This window comes from Xiphophorus maculatus, chromosome 12 (genome assembly GCF_002775205.1).
Source record: "Xiphophorus maculatus strain JP 163 A chromosome 12, X_maculatus-5.0-male, whole genome shotgun sequence".
In the NCBI taxonomy this organism is placed as follows: Eukaryota; Metazoa; Chordata; class Actinopteri; order Cyprinodontiformes; family Poeciliidae; genus Xiphophorus; species Xiphophorus maculatus.
Genome location: NC_036454.1, coordinates 11,040,289 through 11,065,931, shown reverse-complemented (window position 1 = coordinate 11,065,931; position 25,643 = coordinate 11,040,289). Strand labels below are relative to the sequence as shown.

At 36.7% G+C, this 25,643-nt stretch overlaps 1 protein-coding gene across 9 annotated transcripts in view; it reads left to right on the top strand.

The window, feature by feature from the left end:
• LOC102228939 (calsenilin-like) overlaps window positions 1–25,643 on the top strand; it is a 45,410-nt gene that overhangs the window by 5,576 nt on the left and 14,191 nt on the right. For 3 of the 9 annotated variants that reach the window (XR_002753622.1, XM_023344128.1, XM_005794862.3), the window contains exon 2: window positions 8,767–8,941. Coding sequence is in view for 5 of the 9 variants with exons in the window: in XM_023344128.1 (XP_023199896.1) it covers window positions 8,767–8,941 (175 nt within the window). In the remaining 4 variants the exon portion in view is untranslated. Of the gene's footprint in view, window positions 1–8,766; window positions 8,942–18,255; window positions 18,454–22,221; window positions 23,080–25,643 lie in introns of those variants that run through there. The other 6 variants (XM_014468468.2, XM_014468467.2, XM_023344130.1 and 3 more) reach the window with 5 other exon arrangements.

The following is a 25,643-nucleotide window of genomic DNA, read 5'->3' as shown; positions in this document are numbered from 1 at the left end:
CTGTTGCCAAAAATAAGAATGATGATAGATTTTACCTACATTAAATTTGGTTGCAGAAAATAAAAATGATGTTTCTTTAATACATACATATTAAGGTCTAAAACACGATACAAAGTTGTAAAGTCGACACTCCAACACATAGCTGTGTTAAAAAGAATTTAAAATATGACCAATATAACGAGAAATTACCAGCTAAAACAGGGCGATTTGATTTGAGTGAGTGTGTTAAAGAGATAAGAGGAGGAACAGTTGTTAATTGAAAAGTCGCTCCTCCGGAGCTCAGAGCCTCCCCAGAGAATTAAGTCTGTCTCCCCATGAAGGCTCACACATCAATACAGCACACACTCTGTGTCCGTCACAGCTGAGCACACGCAAACACACACAGCATGCAGTCCATATGGATGTGCTATCTTCCCACAGACGCTGCGCTGATTCGCACTGACAGCCGTACTGAGAGGCCCAATCGCTCAGCACACAAATAGTCTCGGCTCTCGACCATCAGCCGATTTCTGAACTCTGAGTCATCACAAGAACATATAGAGAAATCATGATATTTATATCAACTTAAAATAAAGGTCACAGGTTTGTTTGAAATTATGTGCAGTAAGCTGGAGCCAACGGTGGCTTATTTCCAACATTTCATCAGACTTATCGCCAACCACCTTCCAGCATCTGTGATTCTATTTTTCTGTGGAAGACTGACTGATTTGTTTTTGGTCTTCATTAAAAAAAATTTCATTGGTCATGATTTCCATGTATGCCTGTCACAATAACTAATTTGACTGGTTGATAAATTGTCCCGATAAACAATAATATTGTCGTTTTGAGATAATTTTCAATAATGGTAATAGCATAACAATGCAAGTATACCTGGGCCTATCATGATTACAAATTTCACAATAAATTGTCCCAGAAATGATTGTGCTAACCGATAAATTTGTTGTTTTCAGACCATTTTCAGATGATATAATGATAGTGACATAATAATAATGTCCTTTCTGAAAGACTAGCAAATTTTAATTTTGTGCAGAACACTCCACACTGCAGCTAGAAGGCATTTTAAAAATGCAAAATAAATCACAACCAAAAACAATACGTAGAAAGAAAAGAAGAACCACAAACAACAGGCACCATAATAAAATGGATTATGAACAAAATTCCCCTTTGACAAAATATTAATCATCAGAATGAAAATGATGGAGTTCATTTTCATTAAACATGTAACTAATTGATTAATCATCTTTGAAAAACATGAGTAGAGCCTCCTGCACAACCAACAAGAATGCAATAAATGGTTTCTGAATGGCAAGTCAAAAACAACAAAAAAATATATTTTCCAGCAGCCATTGTACAGTGCATAAAACTAATTAAATTTGATTAAATTTCCCTTTGGAAAATTAAAGGGAAATTAAATCAAATTAAACTTTCACATTCAAAAGTATTTTTTAATGTGAAAACCAGCTGAACAAATTTCCTTAAACTCATCTTCGGTTGCTAGGTGACCAGGTGGGCTTGGCTGGGGTTGCTAAGTAACAGCAAAGTGCCCGTCGAATATGACTTAACCACTGGGAGGTATTTGAAAAAGCTCATTTTCCAGACACCAAAACACATTAACTTGTTGCAAAAAAATGGTGGATGTTTTTTGTTTGTGCTTAAGCTGTTTTTAGAAGCAATCGAGATCCAAATGGAAGAACAAAAATACACTAAATTTTAATTTAGCATAAGTCCCCTTTAAAAGAAATGTAACTACACAATTTAAGACCTGGAAATTGGGTCTCTGTCTCTTTGAGAAGCTTCTACTCCTTCTGACACTCAGCCTTCAGCTCCTGATCACAACAATGCTCCTTTACTATGCCGTTTGCAGCCGTTCTTAGGAGCGTTGGACTGAGAAGTGGTTTGTTTGATATGCTCAGCAAACGTTCAGTTACACCAGGTGTCTGCTAATTGCTGCTGCCACTAGTCTGGAGGGGTTAAGTAGGAGATCATCTGTGAGGCAGAAGCTCACTGTGTAAACAATAAATGAATGGATCTTTTTTTTTCCTAGCTGCTTATTTAGTAATAAGCCATTTCAATCTGCTGTTGTTGCACACATTGTGCCAACAAAATATGCAAACTTTGTTGCGTCGTTTCTTACACAATAGAGATATAAAACCACTGCTGGAGATCCTGGATTGTGTATATGTTTTTATCTTTTTCTGGCTGCTGTGTGCGCTGCTCTTCTTCCTTTGTCCTGTCACTCTCTGTCACTCGCTGCTCCTCCTCCTGTGTTTCTCGTCTCATTTTTCTGCATTGTTAAAGCACACACATGCTTGCAGAGGCAGAGTCTCCCATGGATCCTGCTTTGCTTCACCTGCCCTGCATTCTGGTGACGTTATGGTGGGAGAGGAAGGCCTACGAGGAGGAGAGAAGAAGAAGGAGTGATTGACAGAGAAATAAATTGGAAAGAATGGGGAAGTGATGAGATGGAGCAATTGAGGATGGAGATATGCAGACATCCAGAGGGAAGAGACATAATAAATATTAATGTGAGGTGCTAATGAAATGGCTGTTGTTTTCCATTCTGTGTGTAGTCTGAGTTTTGTTAAATGTAACCCAGTGGATCAATTAGAGCAGCTCTGATTTTCACGACAGATCGATCTGATCGAACTGAGAGCAGAAAAAAGTTTTTCCAGTCCAACAAGCCAAGTTTTGTACTTTACACCTCAAATTGTGACAGTTTGGAAGGTCAAACATCTCCAAAGTTTAACTAAAAGTTTCCTTCAGTTGAAACTAATAATCTTATCATGAACAAACTCTTCTTCTTTGGTGTCAGCATTCATTGCTAAACAAAAACTATATATTTTATTTTGGATTTAGATAGCTGAAGCAAAAATCAAACGCTGTGGATTTCTAGTCATTAGATTTTGTTTTTTTTTTCCTTCAGGTTTTAATAACAGAAAAACAAACCAACAAAAAAAAGCATGGTTGTTTTGTCTTTGCGAATTTTGTTTTGAAATGGAAAACCAAATAGCATACGTCTCTAAAGCTACTCCAGTTGGTAGCACTGTTGCTTTGCAGCAAGAAGATCCTGGGTCTGAATCCCGACCTGCGAATTTCATTTAAGCATCTATTTCAAAACATCCACCATAATTATAAAACATGTAACAACGTGGAATAATGTACATGCTTTCATGATGAACATGTCACTTTCATTGCTCATCATAGGGTCTGCCAGCTGGTCAATGCAAAAAACAGTATGCTTTATACATTTTTCTTCAATTACTAGGTGGTGAAAGTGCAGCCTTTATCAATGCATGCAGTTTATGTAACAAGATATAGTAAATTTTCTTTTAACTTGCTGGACATTACAGTACATACAGATAAATGCAGTACCATAACTTCTTACCCAGTTTGTTTCTGTTAATTTTGACAGATCCTCTCTGCGCTCCCCACCAAAAGCTGTTCACTAAAAACTGTCTTCGGGTTGCTGGGCTGTCCGTGAAGTTTGGCCAGGGACACCAACGTGCTCCTCATGCGTTGGACAGTCCTGAGTCTCCAAGACAGCCAGTATTGGCCTCTGGATCATAACAAACAGAAACATAAACAATGAAAAATGGAACAAAGGAATACATTTTAACTACAACTATAACAGCAAGCCTCAATTACAGAGATGATGAGTTTCAGTTATTTTAACACTTAACCATTTCTGGATCATGAATCTTGGAAGAAGAGTTGCAGTCCAAAGGTCCGTCTCCCGGTTCTTTGTATTTTTCAGAACAATAGTTGAATCTGATGAACAGGGAGAAGCTGGGAATGATAGATGGTCCGGCAATGAAACGGGTGAGGGGATTAGTGCTGACGACTGTTGATTCATCTCCAAAAAAAAACTGATCTCAATATCTAAACAAAAAAGGCAATAAATTAATTAAAACCTATTGTAAAAATGAACATGAAAAGGCACAACAACTGGAATAATGACCAACAACATGAATTGTATCTGGCATCAGTGTGGAATATACTTCCAATATAAAAAAGCATGCAGATGTTGTGACAAAGAACAGATTGAATGTTGAGTTTGTGTCAATCTGAGGGGAAGAAAAAGAAAATAATGAGTCGAACATCAGACAGACAAGGGGACGTTTCTCCTCTGTGACCTGATTGATCTGTTATTACTTATTAATGAAAACAGCACTCTACTGATATTACATTACATGACTATACGTCTCTGCCTGCCTGTCGTTTTTATGTCAGCTAGACTCTCTTCTCTGCCAGTATTTTAAGCCTCTTGGATTCCCTTAACTGCTGTAATCTCACAGTTTCTTTAATGGAAACTGAACAAAGCATTTTGGCAACAAGGCTCTAGATTTCACTTTGTCTTATTTTACATTTATATTATATTATATAAATATACAGTATGCTATGTTTCACACTGTTTTGTGTGAGCAGGACGTGTCATATGCTCATCATAAACTCTTAGCTTATTAGCCAATATTAAAAGCCGTCAGGATTTAACGTTCAGAAATGCAAACTATTTTTTTTTTTAGATTTTGAGAGAAATTAACTTTGATGGTATAGATATCTAGATAATATCATTTCCTAAAGTAGAAATCCATTTGACTTCTTTTATTGTTTCTAAAAATGTTTTACCATTTGGATAATCAGGCAGATACCCAAGAATTGTACTCAAGTAAAAGTAAAACGTAGCCGTCCAAGGACTTACTCAAATAAGAGTAAAAAAATATTTCGTAAAAATTCAGGTAACTATTAGATAATTTAATATTTAGAAATTACATCATCAGACGGACAAAAATATAAAGTGAAGTGGAAATTTTGGTATTTTAAGGACCAAAATGACAATAATTCATATAAGTAGCTAAAAATAACAAAATTAAGTTAAAAAAAATAATGTTTACAAATCAGTTTATTTAAATACACTGCTCAAAAAAATAAAGGGAACACTTAAACAACACAATATAACTCCAAGTAAATCAAACTTCTGTGAAATCAAACTGTCCACTTAGGAAGCAACACTGATTGACTATCAATTTCACCTGCTGTTGTGCAAATGGAACTTTGTACAGAACAAAGTATTCAATGAGAATATTTCTTTCATTCAGATCTAGGATGTGTTGTTTGAGTGTTCCCTTTATTTTTTTTGAGCAGTGTATAAAACTTATGAAACTTTAACAAAAACTGCAGGTGTGTGTCTGTGTCTGGTGAATTTTGGTTAAAACATGTTTGTTCTTTATTCAGTGGGTAGAAAGTTCAGACATTTTACTCAAGTAAGAGTAGAAATACTTCATAATAAAATTACTTAAGTAAAGGTTAGAAGTAAAGTGTAGTAAAAATACTACTAAAAGTACATTTTTTCATAAAAGTTACTCAAGTTAATGTAACTGAAAATGTAATTACTACCCAGCTGTGGAGACAACAAACCTGAAAATGTAACCAATGTTTCAGCTTTTTTCTCCTATCAGTCAGAGTCTACTGGACTCTCAGGTGTGAAAACATCCTTAGGGTCTCTCCTGGTTAACTGACCTCAATGGAGGAGTCGCATTAAAAATGGTTCAATGATCAACCTCGAATTACGTAAATAGATCACCACATGAGGAGACGCTTCGGAGTCAGGAGCAAATAAACCATCCAGCAAGATTATATCAGGTTGATTGGGCAGGCCAGTAAAGAGCTAAAAACAGATCAAAATGTTCAAAAGCAGGTCAAGTTCAGATTCTCGTGGTATTTTCGGTGGCTTTCCCTCAGGCTCTGACATATTGGGCTGCATGCTTCATTGGCAAAGTTTTCCCACAGTAAATATTGATTCTGGAGTTTGTTAACCTCTCAGTAAAGACTGGGAAGTTTAGCCTATATCTTTACGCTGCAAAAACAGAAAATCTTACCATGTAATTCTGGTTTCTAGTGCAAAATGAAATAAGACAAAACTAACTTACAAGTAACTTTTCAGCAAGATATAGTAGCTTGCTTTAAGTCAATAATTCCTTCATATTGATGAAAAAATACTTGTTACGTAGCAGATTATTTCATTTATAACATGGGGAAAATGTCTTGTTGGAAGGGAAATAATCTGCCAATAGAACAAGTTCTTTTTCATCAATATGAACGAGTTATTGACTAAAAATAAGCTTCTATATCTTCCTGAAAAAGTTAGTTTTGTTTCGGGTGTGTTAGGAATTAGACCAAAACTACTTGGTAGTATTTGTGTTTTTGCAGTGTAGTTTCGTTTTTTTAGATCAACTCAAAACATCTCTGTGTTTTGAGTAGCATCATGTTTATGTTTCATGTAAACAAACATTTATTCGGCAGCTGATCCTTAATAATTTATAGCTGAGGATAATAATGTGTCTCTGCTCTGTGTTTGCTGTTTGTTCTGCCTTATGGGCCGGGGGTGGCTGTGAGTTAGTGCGCGTTTCAGAGGCTGATGTTCTGACTCTGTAGCCGCAGGCAGGTCAGGGCCAGCCGGAGCATTAAGGAGCAGGAGAGATACTTCAAATGGGAGCATGTGAGCCGTGACTGGGAGAACTCCGTCGTGTCCAGCAGCCCGTGAATAAACAACTGATGCAGCTTTGAATTTTCTTTTGTTTACACTGCGTCTGTCCGCGAGTTTCACAGAAAAGTCGCATCAGAAACTATTCTGGCTTTTCATTTAATCCTTCAAAGAAGTGAGTTTTGATGTGCTTTCAGATTACTCCCCTCCGCTTGAAGCACTTTATTAGATTAGTGGCTAAACGGCGTATTTTCAGCCGTCTCTTTCCAATTTGATGCGCTGTCGCTGCGTTATGAGTCAGTTCAGCTCTGTCTGTTTGTGTTATTTATACTGGCTTCTAATATTCACATAGCTCAAAGTTTTTCACATTTTTAGACGTTAAAATCACAAACATCTGTGTGCTTTATTGGGATTTAACGTGATTGTTGAATACCACGTAATATGTGTCCCATAAAACATTGTGCTTCTAATGTGACACTCATGTAAATATTTTTAGTAGACACTGAATGTTGATGCAGTTTTGTTTTTTTTGCATTTTCCTCTGATTTTCTTAATTTTTCACATCATCAAAGCTGCACAGAAGTAGTCCAGGATGTGTTCCTCCATCAAAACGAATCCTTCGCCTCCTATGTCTTACCATCCTCTGACAGTCAGCAATTCATTATGCGAATTGACTTTGGTTCTTCAAGAAACCTTCCAGCATCCTATTACTTTTTCTCTCTCTACCTTCCAGAGAGGCATTTGCATGATCGGACTCCCGAGGGATCAAATAGCCATTAAACATCCCCACTGTTTGCGTTTGTGTTCGTTTTTGTCCTACCGCCTCCATCGTTCGCTTCTCCTCAATCATCCTTTTATTTCCTCTCCTTCCAGCAGAACAAACAGAGCTGCTGTTTGCTCTGTGTTCCCCCTCTTTCATCTTCCATCTCTCTGAATAAATGTGTTTGCTTTGCACGATCTCAGCAGGAGAGGCTGAATGTAGCTTCTGGAAAGTTCAGGTCATTCTCACCAGACCAAATCAGTGTTCAGATTAGAAAATGAGAAACTGAAAAGTTTTGTTTTCTCTGAAAAAAGGGGAGAAAATGCAGAATATGAATGAGCTGCAATGGGTTGGTGTTGCATGAAAATACTGTAAAAAAAACATTTAAAAATCCTCACAGATTTAGTTGAGATGAAGAAAACAGTCTCTTGTTATCAGTGTTTTTAAGGTTTATTTTCTTCAAACGTACTGATTATTGCCCATTTTTGTTGCACCGCTGTTCCGTTTCTCTTCAACGGCAATAAAAAGGTCCAGTTTTAAGGTCCAGTTTTGATGTAGAATTTATCTGCAAAACTGTGCAGAAGTCATGATTTAAATGTTTGTGTTTCACATCCAAGCAGCAAATCTGTTGAAATTGTCTTGACTTTTCACTCATTTTAAGTTCAGTACCTGAAGTACAGCTGAGTGGAAAAGTGTTTTGATTCTTACAATCTTGTGAAGGTTTGTCACTATTTAAAAAACAAGAAAATGCAGACAAACGTCAAGGAAACTTATTAGGCAAAATTCACGTTTTGCACATTTTTGCACTTCCATTTTTGTCTTAACGTCTTCCAAAAAGTAGCCCAAGAGCTTAAAAAAAACACCCAGCCGTTTTTTGGTTTCTGGAAAATAAGCTGTTTCAAATACCTCCTGAATTTTAAATCAAATTCAGAAGGCACAGTGCCGTTACCTAGCAACCCCAGCTGAGCTCTGCCTGTCACTGAGCAATCCAAACAGAACTCAAGGAAGTTTGGTCAGCTGGTTTCATGCTCTGTACAATGGCTGCTGGAAAACACAAATGGTTTGTTGTTGACTTACCACTTGGTTTCTGGATGGTAGTGCAGGAGGCTCCACTAATGCTTTTCAAAGATGTATGGTTACTTAAGGGCAGCCATTTTCACATGAGAATGTAAATATTGAGTTGGCCAGCAGCAGCTTATTTGGATTTAAAGTGACAAGAGACTCTAAAACAGCTCAACCTGAAAGGAGCTCAAAATCTACTCATCTAAACAAACTAACATCTCATTATTTAAGAATAATTTTGTGCAACAAAATGTAATGGACATGTTTTGTTTAGCCCATAGACCTATCCTAACCTGTCCAAGGAAGCATAACTTTTATGTTTCACAAAGCAATTAAAGAATTATGTAAAATATAAAATCACAAAACCTAATAAGAAACAGATTTCTTTTTCTGCTTTGTGTAAATTAGTCCTCCTCGGTTTCTGCGTTGATCTGAATTTCCCTCTTTCCTCTCCTCCATCCAGGCGGACGGCAAGATGGTGGACGGCAGCCTTCTGGGAGATGCGAACGGCGTGGATCCAGCTCCGGGCCGGGTGAAGAACTCTGGGAAGTGGCAGAAGCCGAGGTTCTCCAGGAAAGCTCTGATGAAGTGCTGCCTGGTGAAATGGATCATCGCCAGCACGCAGCCACAGGACAAAGGTGAGGAAACGTAACGGGAAAGAGAGCGGGTGAGACTGACACGAATGAATCCACAGCAGCTGGTCGCATGGAGCGTGTTCGGATTGATTGTCGACTCGATCGGATGGATGGAGACCCTGTGGGCTCCTCTGACTTATTGTGTCTGGCAGAAAACCTCAGGGTCAAGTATCTGGAGATCATTGAGCTGCACACACTCATCTATCAGATGTGCTGGGAGAGCATTAGCATTCTCTACACATCTTCCTCTTTTGGATTCAGGCTGGTCCTTTCTGCTGTGACACAAACAGACACACTTTCCATCCCTGAAACTAAACAAATCAGAAGATTATTCTGAGTTAGACTTTTTTTTTGACATTACTATGATAAAATTATTAGATGTAACCGAACATTTCCTGAAGCATATGTTTAAGACACAGGACTATGATGCATTTTTATTTAGGTTTTCTGAGCTGTACAGTAAATATTGCCCTATTAGAAAGTGTTGGTTTAAAGAAAAATACAATGAAAAGTCTGGGATGACGAAGAGTAGCTATATAAAAAGAAAAACCTTTCATACAAGAAATTCATGAAAATAAGAACTACTGAAAGTGAGAACAAGTATAAACGATATAAAAATACTTCTGTAATGAGAAGACTGAATGTCGAGTATTATAATAATCTTTTAGAGAACAGTAAAAATGGCATTCAATGGACTAAACAAATAGATCAATAAAAGGAATTTTTCTGTCATTGGAAATAAATTAAGAAATGATGAAAGCATGGACTTATGAGTTTTCAAAAATATATATAGAAGAAAATATTTGATGATTACAAAGGCAAATAATTTTAAATTGTGTTTTTTTTGTTGCTGTTTTGAGTTGTTTTCTTTCCTTTTATGTTTCTGTTTAGTAATTTTATATAGGAAGTGATATACTTTGGATTTTTTATATAATTGTTGTGATTTATGACGGGGTAATTTAGTGTAATTATAAGCTTTGTGCTTCTGCCTGGACCTTTTTATGTCACGTTGTTTAAATTGCTGAGATGCATATTAGGGACATGGCATATAGAAAATAAAAATAAAAAGAGAAGTAAATTTCTGCCAAAAAAACTTTAAAATTTTGAGCTTAATCTCGGAAATTTTCTAGAAAAAACTCATCTTTATAATTTCTGAGTTTCAAAGGTTGAAAAATCATCTCATTCTCCACATTTTTTTCAACAAAAAAAAAATCTGAATGTTTTTCTAGTCGTTTTTAACTTTTCAAACTCAGAAATTTCTAATTTTTTTGTAGATTTTTTTTAAATTAAGCTGCCATTTCTTTCTCTGTTTTCCTCACAATTTTCTTATTACAAAGGACATTTGTGTTCTGCTCCGTTCTGCTCCTCTTTGTTTCCAGATTGAGCAAAATTTGTTCAGTGTTGTAGGATAACAGCAGGACTTTAGAAGGAGAGGTGAACTCTGTTTCCTCAGGTCAGCAGTGCAGAGGAAATGGAGACAGGGCGTTGGCAGTCGTCAAAACCCTCGACTCGATAATGGCGAGCAGCTAAAAATAGCTTCTCTGAGACAAAGCTGCGCATCAGAGGAAAGGCGGAGGTGATGTTTGGTGGTTTCGGTGCGAAGAGGTCAAACCAATGAGGAAGAAAACGACCCACTCTGATAAAAAGCAGGATGTGAAGTTTATGCAGCTCAAGATTTGAAGGAGAGAAGTAGCAAAAATTGGATCATATGCAGATGATATTTGGACCTTTAGTATTGGAGGATTCCTTACAACTGTTCTCAAGACAGGAGATAGCTACAGATAGTTAAATTTGTTGGCAGTGTTCAGAAATGGATGGGATCTAATAAACTAGATGTCATTTTTTCTTACTAATAAAGGGGTGTAAAAGCTTAATTTTCTCATCAACTATTTGACTATTCACGCATTTGAGCACCAGAGGGCGCTACAGAAGCTCAGGTTTTGCATTAAGTAGCACCTATACATATGGAAAAAATTAAGAGCCCACTGCACTGAACCCGACTGAAAACCTCCTGGTTATTCCACCAAATATTCATTTCTCAACTCTTCCTGAGTTAAAATATTAGTGTTGTTGTTACTAAATTAATTTGATCTTGTTTTCTTTGCATTATTTGAGGTCAGAAAGCACTTAAATAATGAGAAAATATCTTTTTTTTCTCATTTTCTGCAAATAAATACTACATTTTTGCTTGGAATTTTCGAGTCATGTTATCAGTAGTCCATAAAATAAAATAACAATGTTCATTTTACTCAAACATATACCTATAAAAAGTAAAATCAGAGAAACTGATTATTTTAAGTGGTCTTTTATGTTTTCCCAGAGCTGTATTTGTGGTGTTTTTAACTAAAACTGCTAATTTTAGAGGCTATGCTCACTGCAGGAGGCCTGAAGGCAAACCCCTCACAGGTCAGCGAATCAAAAGGAGACATTTGGTGTTTTCCTTCTCCACGCTCCCTCTGGTTTGTCCTGATGTTTCTTCATGTGGAAGAAGCTTTTAGCAGCACATTCAGACTCTGTGCTGTCAAATGGGTGACGACTAAAGCTGTGAACTTTGTTGGCATACACCTTCCTACATCTACGCAGCAGCTCAATCTTTATTGAAAATCTTAAAGAGAAGATAAGACAACCAAATCCATAAACACTGGCCAAAATGTGTGATAAAGACAAGTGAAGGTGATTAAGGATTTATTTAATCGTAGGCATCCTGCACACAGAAACAGAATCTCCTTCCTTAAGACGTCTTGATTTTAATCTTGACTGTTGTTGCTCTTCTACACATCAGCACAGATCTGGCACATTTTTGTATTCCTTTTTCAGATTTTATCACTAAACCGGAGTGACCTTACCTGGACGGCCAAAGATGGCAAATCCTTTTAAGACACAGATGTCAAACTCAAGGCCCAGGGGCCAAATCTGGCCTGTGGTGGCTTCGTATGTGGCCCTCCAGACTCCAGAGGGACGCATTAGAATATTATTTTAACAGTTCCTTCTGCATACCTTCTGCAACAGATCCCCAGACATTTTTGTGAAGATGCATAATTGTGAGTTTCTTGCAAATTTTCTGCAAAAATGGTCAAAAACATCAGGTTTAAATGATGCTGACTCCGACCTGAAGGTGGCAGTATTTCTAAACTTTTACTCCACTTCTGCCTCAACCTAGCTTGATTTCAAGTTTTAGTTCGTGATCGATAGGATAAGTAAAAAAGTCACATTTACTGTCAAATATAAGCATAAATATTACGAAATTTCTTGCGATTATTTCTAAAGTAGCAAAACGAAATTAGTGATTTTGATTGCAAAAAAAAATCACAAAACCAAAGCAAAATCCCAAAGAGACTGATTTATGTGAAGCGATGTTCAACATTATTGTTTTAACAGTTTGCTAAGGGGTTTCATCAACACATTATGGAGGATAATATTTCTTATCCAAAAATATACAAGCAAGTAAGGTTTCATAGTTTTTGTTGTTTGGATCTGAAAATCTTTACATTTGAGAACCACTTAGATAATATTTGACTAGTAACATTGACTGTGTTGTATTTGTACTTTTGAGAGTTTAAGTACTTCTTTTAGATATGTAAATGTTGAAAGCGGTCTAATTAGTTGTTGGTATGACAAAAAATATTCCTTTTTTATTATCATGAAAAGTTTAGAGAAAAAACACAGGTAAATCAATGATGTTATTAGCTTTCCAGTCTTGTCCCAATCCTCCCAAACACGTCTTCTCATCAGTCTACCAGATCAACACTCAATGTTTCTCTTCCTGGTTCCCCGTTCAGCCTGTCTTTATTTTTTTGTTTTCACCACCAGTCCTGTTCTTTCTGGTGCAAATCTCCTGCTGTTTCCCATTGTCCCAGTTTCTCCCTTGGTGTGACGTGCAGAGACAGGTGAGGACGCCTCAGGCTCCACTGTTTACACCGCCTCTTCAGGGAGACAGCAGGAGACAGGAGTTGATGATGGATGCTCCCCGCTGAGGGAAAATTGTTTTATTTTGCTTCCTGTCAAGTTTGGCTTCTCTGCATTGTCTGTCCTCCCAGTTTAAATCTCCATAATTGAGCCCAGCTCTGGTTGCGTTGGGTCTCCACTGGTTCATTAGCTGAATTCTGCCTTCAGCATGAAAGAAAGGAAGAGGTAAATATTTAGAAGTTGGATGAAGAGCAAGTTTCCCAAAGTTTCTGCTCTAATTACGCTGCTTTGAACTTCAGATCAGGTGGATTCATGAGACGGAGATTATCTGCGGTGGAAGCGAGGATCAGTCTGGGTTTAATTGGAGCTTATAACCACAGTAAAAGGAGAGAGGCACATACTGCAGCAGCAGAAAAAGCCTCTAAAAGCTCCCCTGACCATCATTTCAGGTAGGAAGTTTTAGAAGCTGCAGAGGAAGTTTAAATATCGGGGGATGTTGTTTACAGAGTTTAGAAAGGGCACTTCCTGTTGAGACCAGGTGAAGCAAAAAGACGGGTTTTCATCACGAGTCCATGGAGGAGCGATTTCATCATCTCTATATGTTGTAGAAGCCTGCAAAAACAGAAAATATTACCAAGTATTTTTGGTCTAGTTTCTAGTCCAAATGTCTTAGTACACTTGAAATAAGATAAGCTAACTTAAAAGTAACTTTTCAGCAAGTCTCTTAAAATAGAGACTGTTTTAAGTAAATAATTTCTTAATATTTATGAAAAAGTCCTTGTTCTATTGGCAGATTATTTCACTTATAGCAAGACACTTTTCACATATTTTAAGTTAATTTATCTGCCAATGGAACAAGGACTTTAATCAATATTAAAGAGTTATTTACTTAAACAAGTCTCTATGTCTTGCTGAAAAACTGCTTTTAAGTTAGTTTGTCCTGTTTCAAGTACCAAGATATTTACACTAGAAACTAGACCAAAATTCACTGCTGGTTTTAGATTCTCTCTCTCTGATTACTTCATATGTTTCATAACAGAGATTTCTTTAAAGTATTTTTGTTTGGGTGACTTTTCATTGTCAAACACAGGAAAAAAAGGTGCAACAAATCTCGGAGCATCACTTTGATATTTAATCCTGAGCTTCAGCGCCCTCTAGTGGCCATAAAGTGTATCATCACGGCCTGTTTATGCCAGTTTTTAGTTTTTTTTAAATCGTAGATTGTTCAGTTTGTTTGTTTTATAATTCCTGAAAGACCGGAGCCCTTGTTATTAAACACTGCAAAACTGCCATTAACCCAACATTTGTATTAAGTTCTTCTTGATTTTTATTGCCAGTTGGCAAGAAAAGTTTGCTGTGAGGTTGAGATTTGGTCAGACTGGATTTAGTTGCACATTATTTACAATAAGTAAACGTGATACGTCAAAAAATATCAAAATTGTGGAGAATTTGTGTTCTAGTTTGTTGGAAACATGAGAGAAATATTTTTTTATGTTGGAAGGATTTAGAAAATATACATTTTTAATAAACTACTGTGAAAAAAATTAAAAGTATTCAATTTTTAATCTTTTTTTTTAAAGAAAACAACGTTGATTAAAAAAATATTATAATGCATAATATAAAGTAAGACATTTTGAGCCACACTTCATATCAGCAGGTTTTGGTAATGCAAACCAAACGTCTAGTGCTTAAATCTGCAACATTTTGATGGTTGCACAGCATAAATCAGGCTGTTGTTTTCAGCCAAGTGACTTTAGACTGTGAGTCCTTTGGAGTTTACATTCATCTTAAAAAAGATTATTTCTTTGTATTAATTATAGAAAACCCTTTTGGAGCAATGCTGGGTGAAATGCTCACTCTTACAAACCAGCAGCACTTTAGGAGTTTGTATTTTCAGTGTTGTTAATATCAGCATCTTAGAATAAAAATGACTTTATTGTAGAAAAATATAAAATAAAATACCCTGGCAAACCAGATCCAGATGCCAGGCTCCCAATAGTGCAAAAAAAAAAAAAAATGATGGTGCTTTAGAAAATGTTGAGTAAAATTGTTATTTTTGCGTAGAATATTTTTTGTGTGTGTTAATCTGGATGCCATGTTAGCCTTTTTAGTGACACAAATGTTATTTTAACATTTAAAAGTGTAAAAACATGAGGGGAAATTTAAGATGGACGTCCTGTTAATTAGGCCTGTCATGACAACAAATAATGCTGGACAATACATTGTCCCAGAATTTATTGCGATAAACGATAATATTGTCGTTATGAGACCATTTTTAAGTAATGCAATGGCAACGAGGTAATGACGCAAGAACACGTCCTCAAAAATCAATAAACTTAAATTATAATCAGCAGTTGACACTGGAAATGGAAGACATGCTAAGTATCCAAAATTTTAAAAAACAACAAAATAACAGAATAAATAAATAAAATTAACTTTGAAGTGTCTATAAATAAAATTGTCCTTCAGAAAAGGGCTGGTTGAGACCAAAGAACCAGACTGAAGCAGGGTTGTAGTACTCGAGGTCTCGTCTCGGACTCGGGCGCAGAGGACTCGGGATTTTATTTCAAGACCGCAACTGTGGAAATATCACTAAACTTACAGCATGTTGTCCAGTTTATTTGTTAACATGTTTGTTTTGACCGGATGCAAAACGCACAGATTAAAATCCAAGCAATAACGTGACGTACCAATTACGTGTTTGTTACCCCCCTCCTCCTCCCCACCTTCCACTCGCACGCGACGCTCCAGACATGCGCAGTGGGTTCCTTTGAGCGCCAGAAGACGTCTGTCTGCGCTGCTTAAATCATAAGAAATCCGATGGCGGCAGCTAATTCAGCAGCGCTTCGCTCTCACAGACGGCGGGGACTACGTCTAACGTTTTTCGTAACTTAGAAAAGAAGCTCAAAGGAAGGTAAGCTCCGTTGACGTGATGTTAGCCAAGCTAGCTGTACAGACACATAAGCATTTGTGATGAAAAAAAGTCACTCACTGCGCTGAATTATTGTGCGGAGGTGATGACTAACGTGTCGCATATATGGGACAACACTGTGTCCAAAAGTCTGCAATATAGTGACGTGACATTCACGAACGATCCGAGTCTTCTGAACTTCTCTTTACTAAGATAGGACCGGAGCCTCACTGAGAGCCGTTCTTTGTTCTTGTAATGCTCTGTGTACACTGCAGTAGCTATCATTATTTTATTTAATTGTTTACATTGATATTTATTTAATTAGCAAATAAATAAAACACAAGAACGAAAGAGCACGCAGAGCATGTGCATTGCTCTTTGGATTGTTTTGTTCAAAGTGGCAGCTGTAATGTCTGCCATGATGGGAGACATTACAGTATTGTGCTGCCTGGCTTCATGCAATGGGAGAGAGGGTGAGAACAGTCATGGTGAGCGCCTTGTGCTTGGTTACTTCTTGCTTGTTGCTCTTTGGTCAGTGTTCATAGCTGAGCATTGTTTACCGTCAGGGCATTGCCTCAGTTGCTATGTTTAATGGTGCAGACAGTTGTGGTTTCTGACATGAATGATATGGGCAAATGCCGAGAGCATTATCTTTTTATGCTCTCTTCTTTTTTATGCTGTTCTGCTTTTAATATTGGTTAATTTTATTTCAGCTGTAAGTACTTAATATTGTTGGAAATATTAGTTTAATTATGCTAGTTTTAATGCTAGCTTTAACTTTACCACATGTTTAAATATTAGATGGACCATGATTGTTTTGAGTAGGCCTCAGTTTAGGTTAGATTTAGACTCATGGTTTAATCAATGCATAACTTCATCAGTAGAACATTTTTCTTAGAAATAATGAGCACGATTTAATTAAAACCAGTCTAATCAGTAGTTTTTTATATTAGATCACATTCTTAAGAGTGTATAAATCATATATTCATTTGAAAATGTTTTAGTTTATTATAACCAAAGGAGTTGAAAACTAATCAGAAAATATTGAGTGTAACAAATGTTTTGGTATTGAAAACTGCTCATGTCTGTTTTATCAGTTTGAGGATATTATCTGAAACGTGTGTTAATTTTTATAGTCAAAATCTGCTGTTTTCCTGGGTCAGAGGAGAAGTCATGAGAGCTCTTTGCTGTTCAGGAACCAGTTTGAGGCAGACAATAGAAACACGCCTTGATATGAAAGTAATTGAGCTAAAACAGCAGGTCAGATCACTGGGGTGGAATTGTCTTAACTGCCACACGTAGTGGTCTCCGAAGACGCATTTTTGTATTTTTGTATTTTTCTAGGGTAATTAATTTCTTCTTTGTGGCTTTGGTTCCTGATGATTATGATGAGCTGTTGATGTGATTTTATGCATTTGATTGTATGAATAAAATTCTGGATGACAGTGACTGTTGTCTTTGTGGTTTCACTTTTACACACGACATTAACGAACCTGGGGAGATGAGAAAACAACGAGCAACAGGTAGCAAATATATCTCATTTTTCTCAACAATATCTAGGTGTTTTTAAGGGAATGTGAATCTTTCAAATCAATTTGATTAGCAATTTTGATCATATTTCACATTTTATTGTGTCATGTAGCGCGGGGCGCTGGTCTTGGTCTTGACTCGGTCTCAACTTTCCTCAGTCTTGGTCTTGACTTGGTCTTGGACCCTAAAAGTTATGGTCTTGTCTTGGTCTTGATATACTCTGGTCTTGGTCTTGTCTTGGTCTCGGGTTAGGTGGTCTTGACTACAACACTGGACTGGAGACTTTTGTCATCTAGTTCTAGTAAAAAGAGAGAAAAGAGAAAACAATAAATCATACAAATGGAAATTATTTGTCATTATTTGGTCATGTAACTGATATATTGCTTATTGCAACAGGCTTACCTAAAACCTGCTGGACTCTTCTGGAAACTATTTGGTATTAAATATATTTCAGTCAATAAGAAACACTTTCTTGGAATAAAAACGTTGTTTTGATGAAGAAATGCTCTTAGTATTTGCACGTTATCCCATGTAACATTCAAGCCAAAAAAGAAACGACAAAAATATTCTGGTGTTGTTAAGGAATATTTCGCCGACTTTCATATATTTATCCAGGCCTGGAAGAACGGAGCCATGCTTATTAGTAGAAATATGGAAATTTGGTTCTGTTGGAAGTCAGATTCTTGTTTTTGTGAGGCGACCAGAAGGGAGGAAGGCAGACAGATGACAGAAACAGAAAGAAAAGGTTAGGTCTGCAGTCCGTGTGATGTGAAAGGTCAGAAGCTCTCTGCAAACCGTTTGATCCCTTCCACCGTTTTATCTCTTTCTGTCACACTGTGAGTCCGTCTCTCAAGCTCAAACAGATTTTCAAATATCGCTGCTCAAAAAGCTTCTCATCCACACAGACGACGACCTTCCAGCCTCTTCCAGCTCTCACCCTTGTCAGTCCCTTCTTTCACTATCGGGTGCTGCCGTCCCGGTCGTTCTCTCTCCGCCACTGAGCTTTTAAAGTTCAGGCCTTCAGAGTCTGACCCGTTTTGGATCTTTGCTAGAAGCTGCAGGATGGGAGCAGTGATGGCGGCTCTGTCAGTGGAGGCCAGGAGGCGCCTGTCTCGGCCCAGCTGCCTCTCCCATTGCACGACCAGTGCAGCCAGGTACCATCGCTCAGGTAGGGGCACCTGAGGTGGAAACTCATTCATTACTCCACCACTTCTCTGCAGATTTCTTTCACTGTCTCTTATTTAAATGGTTAGTGCACTGCAAAAAAAAGACTACATAAAATATTACCAAGTATTTTTGGTCTAGTTTCTTCAATTGAAACAAGACAAAACAAACTAGCAAGTAGCTTTTTAGTAAGAAATAGGAGCTTGTTCAAGTTAATGGCTCAATATTGATAAATATAGAACTGGTGGATTATTTTACAAGACATTTTCTCATGTGTAAGTTACAACTATATCTCTCAACACCACATTTGTCCTTGTTGAGTGAAAGTACTAATGGCTTGATACCTAATTTGGCCAATAGATGGCAGCCCCGTCCTCCAGCAGTCTATCATATATATAGAAAGACAGCAGCTCCCTCAATCCTTGATCTATAGAAACTGTTCAACTATTTTTCCCATTAAATCTTGTTTTTAATGTAGGTAATCTTTATGTTTATGATTTCAGTCCTGCGCTATTACTGTTTTTTCTTAGTTAAAATTTTGATTATTGAAGAATTATTGTGCAACATCAGCAGCTCTTCAAATGTACAGAAACAAATCATTTAATCTTAATGGTCTTTCCTGTATATATTTATTATTTCTTTTAGATTATCCTTGCCTTGGTTTCCTTTTGTTTGTTATTCGGATTGTTTCTGGGTTCTTTATTGCCATTTGGATTTGCTGTATGGTTATTATTGTCTCGTAGATTTTACCACATATTTCTTTATGTTCAGTTTCTTAGTGCAGGTTCTCCTAAATTTTTCATGCCATCATGGCCTTCAAACAGCATTAGCTTTTGGCTAGGGCCCCCATTTGCAAACCTATAGACAATACTGCAGAATATTGAAAGAATCGTTGACTTTTAGCATGTTTGTTTTCTCACTTTTGTTCACTGTTCAGTAATTATTACATTTATTTAGTATGAATGCTGCCTCCTGTCTTCTGATTTTAGTCGGCCATGAGTTCTTTGGGGTTCTTTTTATTGTTGACTTTTTCTTCGGTCTTTTTAAAAACCTTTACATTTCGCGCTAGCTGTGCTAGCTTAAGTAGCAACGCTGCTTGATGGCAGCCAATCAGAAAGATCAGCATGTCAAATAACGTTTTAAAAATATGTTTTTACTTATATTTTGTAGTTAGTGCTGAAATAAAGGTTTATAACTGAACTGAAATTGAAAATATATGATTTTTGTTTTATTTATTTTTTGTTTACCATCTTTCCTCAAACATTTTGAGGCCTCCTTATCGCCCCCTGGTGGCTCCGAATTCGAAAGACACTGTCTTAATATTCTGTTTCTTATTTGTGTTTTTAGATTATTGGCAGGCCTGTTTTTCTTTTTGTTTCTAGTTTCTCTTAGTCTCAATTCATCTTCTGTGTTAATCACTCTCCCCCATCAGCTTTTCTGCTTGCCACAGCTGTTACATATTTCATCTTATTAGTTTAATCGGCTCTCGTATCTCATATCTGCCTCAGTGTTCAAGTCTATTGAACCTACTTGTGTTTCCCATCATCTATGTTTCTCCTGTCATTCAGGCCCTTCACTGTCTGCTGTTGCCTGTTGGGTTTTCCCATTAATGTTTATCCATTTGTTGTTCCATGTTATTTGTTGTCCTATAAGTTTTTTTCTTCATTAAACTTTTATTTTAATTCATCATTGTAGAGGATATCTACGCTTTGGATCCATAAAATGAATTATGTCAGATCTTGCTCATTTTATCCTTAAAGTATTTAGGTCACTCTGTTTTGTGGTATTTACCAAGTTAAAAAAACATGATGTTTTGAATCCTGTTTTCTTTTAATTTACCACCAAAGGAAAAAGTTTTATAGATGAAAGAATACAGAAAACTGTAACAACAACTTGCACTAGTGGACCCAGCACTTCAAACTCCATTGTTCTCAAGTTAAAATAACAATTTGTCTATAAAAATGTATTTTTCTTGATCTTAAATTAACTTTTCTTTTAAAAATATTTATGATAAAGTTTGAGGAAAATGGGCATCCCTCATTAGAAATAATTGAGGAGAATATTATTACTTCAGTGGGTCTTCCTCTCTGAAGGTCTCTGCTGATGCGTCCGGGAGGAAACCATATGGATCCGCTTTCCCTATTTACAGAATGTTGTGTCAGCAGACAGAACCGGGCCCACCTTTTAAAAACCTGTTAGTGTTTTAATGGCCCAGTCTGAGAAACACACACACTCACAAACTTTGTGAATACTGTGCAAATAGCACAGCATCAAGATACAGGACAACAAGGTTAGATGTTCAAAATGGGATACAACAGACAGAATAAAAAATTTTTGATAGAAAATTATACTAGAGTTTAACCTAAATCAGACATCCAGACTCATTTTCACTAATAAGGCAGATTTGAGATTTTATCTTTAACATTTTGTCTTAATTGTTCTGATAAAATCCACAGAAATAGTCACATCTCCTTGTAGATATTGATCTCTCTCACTCGGTCCACACACATTCTCACACACACTGATCCATTAGTGCCTGCGGAGTCGTAACTTATCCCGCTCTGACGGACCCAACACTATTTTCTTCAAGTTATATACCATGCATGCCGCAGAAACCATTAAAAGACAGATAGTGATGTGTTTTATTTATAATAAAGAGGTGTCTCTGTAACCTGATCTTTCTATAAAAGTCTAGCTTAACTTCCCCTTATCTGCAAGCAGAACGAAAACAGAGGTCAGGTTCAGGAAAAGCAGCAAAAGAGACGTACTTAACAAGAATCTGAGCATCTAACATGACAGTGGAACTGAATATTTTAGCATAGATACACAAAATTACTTAAATGTTGGGTTTTAATAAGTTACAAGAACCTTTTTTAATGTCAGTCAAACCTTTAGGCTTGTTATTGTGACCCGCCTAAACTTCTGATGGGTATTTAATCATGTATTCTTTGTGTGTCCATCTATTTAAGACTATGTATAACTTTGAGCTTGTGTGGGTCAGAGAAAATTCACAACTGAATGAAAAACAAACTTAATCTAAACAAAGATTCACCAGACAAAGACGCACGCCTTCTGTTTTTGTTAAAGTTTTATATTGAAAGAAACTGATTCGGAAAAATTTCTTTTGCTTCATTTTGCTATTTTCTGTTACTAATAGTAAATGACGCGTTATTGTCATTTTGATCCTTAAAAAAAATTGACTTAAATGTATTCTTTGGTCCATCTAATAATGTAATTTTTAAATATTAATTGATTGATAATTTGATCAGTTGCTCAGTACTTGAAGAGACTTTTTACCAATACTTTTTTACTCTTACTTCAATAATTTCTTGGATGGCTACTTTTTACTTTTACTTGAGAAAAAGAAGTTTTATTTATTTAGCACAATTTCAACAACAAGGCAGTTCAAATGAATTAGAAGAATCACAAAAACAACACAAGCACAAAAAAGGAAAAACTACACTTTAAAATGTTCCAGTTGCAGACCTTCACGAGTGAAAACATGCTGAAGTAGTCCGACTCTTACTTTTGGTCCTTTTTTTTTGTATTATATAAATGTTCATTTCTTTGTTCCTCTGTCAATTTCTTTAAAGTTTATGATTGTAAAACATGAAAAGGTTTAAAAGGTATGAAACATTTGTAGATTCAACCGGAGACGTTGGTGGATGTGAAGCTGAAGAGACTGCTGATTGGTTCAAGTCAGAAGTTGTAAAAAGATAAATTCAGGAAGTTGAAGAGAGGGAGGAAGAGGAGATCGACATCAGGGGAGGAGGTTCCACTCCCTGCAGCAACTCCCGCTCCTCAGGACCTCCCCGCCTGGACGCCGCTAAGTGAGCTTTTATATTTGCACTTTGACTTGGACAGCAGCTGAATCTGGAAGCTCAGCGCCTGGATTACTGAAGTGGCTTCCTTGGTTGTTTAGATGAGAAGTTCTTTGGTCTGATTAGTTTGTTTGGAGATGCTTTAGTGGTTGCTGCAACTCCAGGAAGTGAGATTGTTCTCGGTTTGTAGAAGGTTTCTGGTTTGAGTCCATAATGGGGTAATTTATGTTGGTTTGCTGTTTACAGCATGCTGTGCTTTTCGAAAGATCTCTATCTGGGTAACAAGTCATGAAAATGGACGCTGACACTTTGCTGCACTCTTCACTTCCCCTTGATGGCGTTCTCATCCTTCCTTGAGACAGGGATCGTTTGTGTAAACATGAGCAGTGATAGTATCTGTTTGAGCCGAGAGTTGTAGGAAGTGAGTCAGGGAAGTGATTGCGAACCTTTAATGCGCTCTGATAAATGGCTCGTCACACAGACTCCATTTTCCCCGGTGGGCTCGCTGACGGAGGTTTTCCATATATGTCGGCTTCCAGATATTTTCAGTGTTGACATTAGAGCAGCCCATCCCAAGGCCTCACCTCTGGTAAAAACATCTGCTTCAGACTCGGTGGGACTCGGTTCTGGTGTCTGAGGGGGGGGGAGGCCAAACGATTGTGTCCAGGTTGGGCCCTGAGCGGGCGCCCTCTGACCTCCAGCTATGGGCATCCAGGGCATGGAGCTGTTCGCCATCGGGGTGGTCGTCATTCTCTTCATGGCGGTTCTGAAGCAGTTCGGCATCCTGGAGCCCATTTCCTCATTTGAAGGTAAAGCAGACCTAACTATCAGCTGGCAACAATATAATAACTTAAATATCAATAACACAGAGATCCTGAGACTGGAAAATATGCTGTTAAGTTTAATTAATCGTTTCTATTTTTGTAAAAACGTTATTTATTATGAGAGAAAGATGCTGTTTCCAGATTTGGTGAAAGATAAACTTTCTTCTTAAGTCAAGTTTAGAATCACCATTCATGAAACAAGCAATAAATATTTCCTATATATTTTTTATTATTTCTAGACATTTAAACATTTTGGAAAATTATCAAGTAAACCAGGTTAACACAAACAGTAATTCATTTGATGATGCTACAGATGTAAGAATAAATTTGTACTTCTACTCACTCCTTTAGTTTTTGGTTTTTAGGCTGTGGTTTGTATGATGTGTAGCTAAAGACTTGGAGTCGGTTAAAAAGTTTGAATTGAATTGAATTTTAGCAATCAAACTCTGCTAATAATTGCTTTGTTTTTTTCTTATTTTTAATAATTTCACCTTGACAATCAGATTCAAGTCGGCACATTGGCTGGGCCGCTCTAAACTTAGGAAAACTTTATAGGATATAGTTATCAACTAGTAGATCTTAAAAATTTAAAGCACAATATTTCTTACCAGTCATCTCAGAAAGTGAAATTGACATTTTATAGAGATTGGTAAAATATTTAAAACTTTTATTTTTTTGCAGTTTTAATAATTATGGCTCACAGGTAAAGAAAACCTAAAAATTTAGTCTTAAAACATTCGAATATCACATTAGATGACTCAAAAGTGGATGTTTTCAAAGTATTTATCGTTCTTTGCTCTCGGTATTTGGTTTGGATCCTTTTGCATGAATCACTGCATTCATGCGGCGTGGCCTGGAGGCGATCAGCCTGTGGAGCTGTGTAGTTGTAAAAGAAGCAGCCTTTTGGGACCTTTGGCAGGCGCCAAGTCCTGCTACAAGATAAAATCAGTATTTTCATGCAGCTTGTCAGCAGATGGAAGCATGAAGTGGCGTCGTCTCTGGTTCTGGAGCGACTCGACATGGGGAACGTAATGTTTGTAATCCATGTCTAGAGTTTGTCTGATTTCACTTGACAATCCTCTCAAAGCTGCGGTTCTCCCTGTTGCTGGTGCACCTTTTCTCTTCCACACTTTTTCTGTTAATATGCTTGGAAACAGAACAACCAGCTTCTTCAGCAGTGACGTTTTGTGAAGGATGTCAATAATTCCCCATGATTGTTTAGCTGACTGACCCAGACAGAGAGAGAAACCGTTTAAAGACTCAGGAAAACTTTGCAGGAGTTTTGAGTTAATTAGCTGGTTATTGTGACACCATGAGTTTCCTTTAATGACCTTTTTCACGGTATTGTAACTTTCTGAGGCACTGGATGTTGGATTTTTGTTATTCGTAAGCAATAATCATCAAAATTACAAAAAGAAAAAGCTTGGAATATATCACTGTATTAGTGATGATTCCATAAAACATGAGTTAATATGAGTTTTTCTTTCACATAATAAGTGAAAGACAGTCACATGACTGGCAAGGAATATTGTCATGGTATGTTTATTGTTGCCTTTAAAAGTAAGTGAAACAAAATCAATTTTTGGCTGAAAACAGGCCATAACTTTAGGAATATTAAATGTGCATTTAGTAGTTTGACTTTATTGAACGTATTGTAATAAAAGAATAAATAAAGTTATATGCAAACAAAATACATTTAAAACAAAAGAAGAGCAGGAGTAAAGTATAGCTCACACAAACACTTAAGCCTGAGACCGGAGGAAACGGGAACGACTCCCTGTTGGATTATGTGCTAATAATCCTGCTACTTGATTCATCTAGTCTCTGCTTAAAAGAACATCAAACCTCCTAACAAAGTTTTAAAATTGGAGAACACCCTCAGCTTCATACATCTGACTGGCAATCCCACTTCCGCAGGAGGGATTTCACCGCATCATTTTATGCAACGTTGTTTGCCGGATGGCCACAGGGTGGCAGTATAGAGCGGTGTGTAGTATAAACAAAGCGGAACTGAACAGAACCTGAACTTGAGGTACTTGAGGAAGCTTAAAGATTACATTTTAATTCATTTGATCAGTAATAACGTGACCAGAGTATTTCACCCTTCAGTTTTCTAAACCTAACATGAAAAATATGTGTTTGTAAATTTTTTATAAGGGTTAAAGTAACTTTTGACATGCAGTTTTTTATTGGAAGATTTTTTTTTTTTTTTTTCCACCTTCTAACTTGTCTGAAGATGCTTGCTGAATAATTTTGGACTGGACTTTAGCTAGAAATGAAAATCTAGAGGAACATTTTTATTTTTATAATTAAAATGTTTTTCTAATTTCAGCATCGTTTAGCAATAGGTGATAATATGTGATTTATTTATTTGTTTACAGTGAAATTTCTCATGATCACTTCACTTAGTATGATGCAATGTTTATTTAAGAATAAATTAATACATTTTGATCATCTAAATAATCAAAAGAATATTTCTATTTCTTCTAAATTTCATTTCTAAAAGAACATAAAACAACTTTTAACCATAAATAAAATAAACAAAAGAG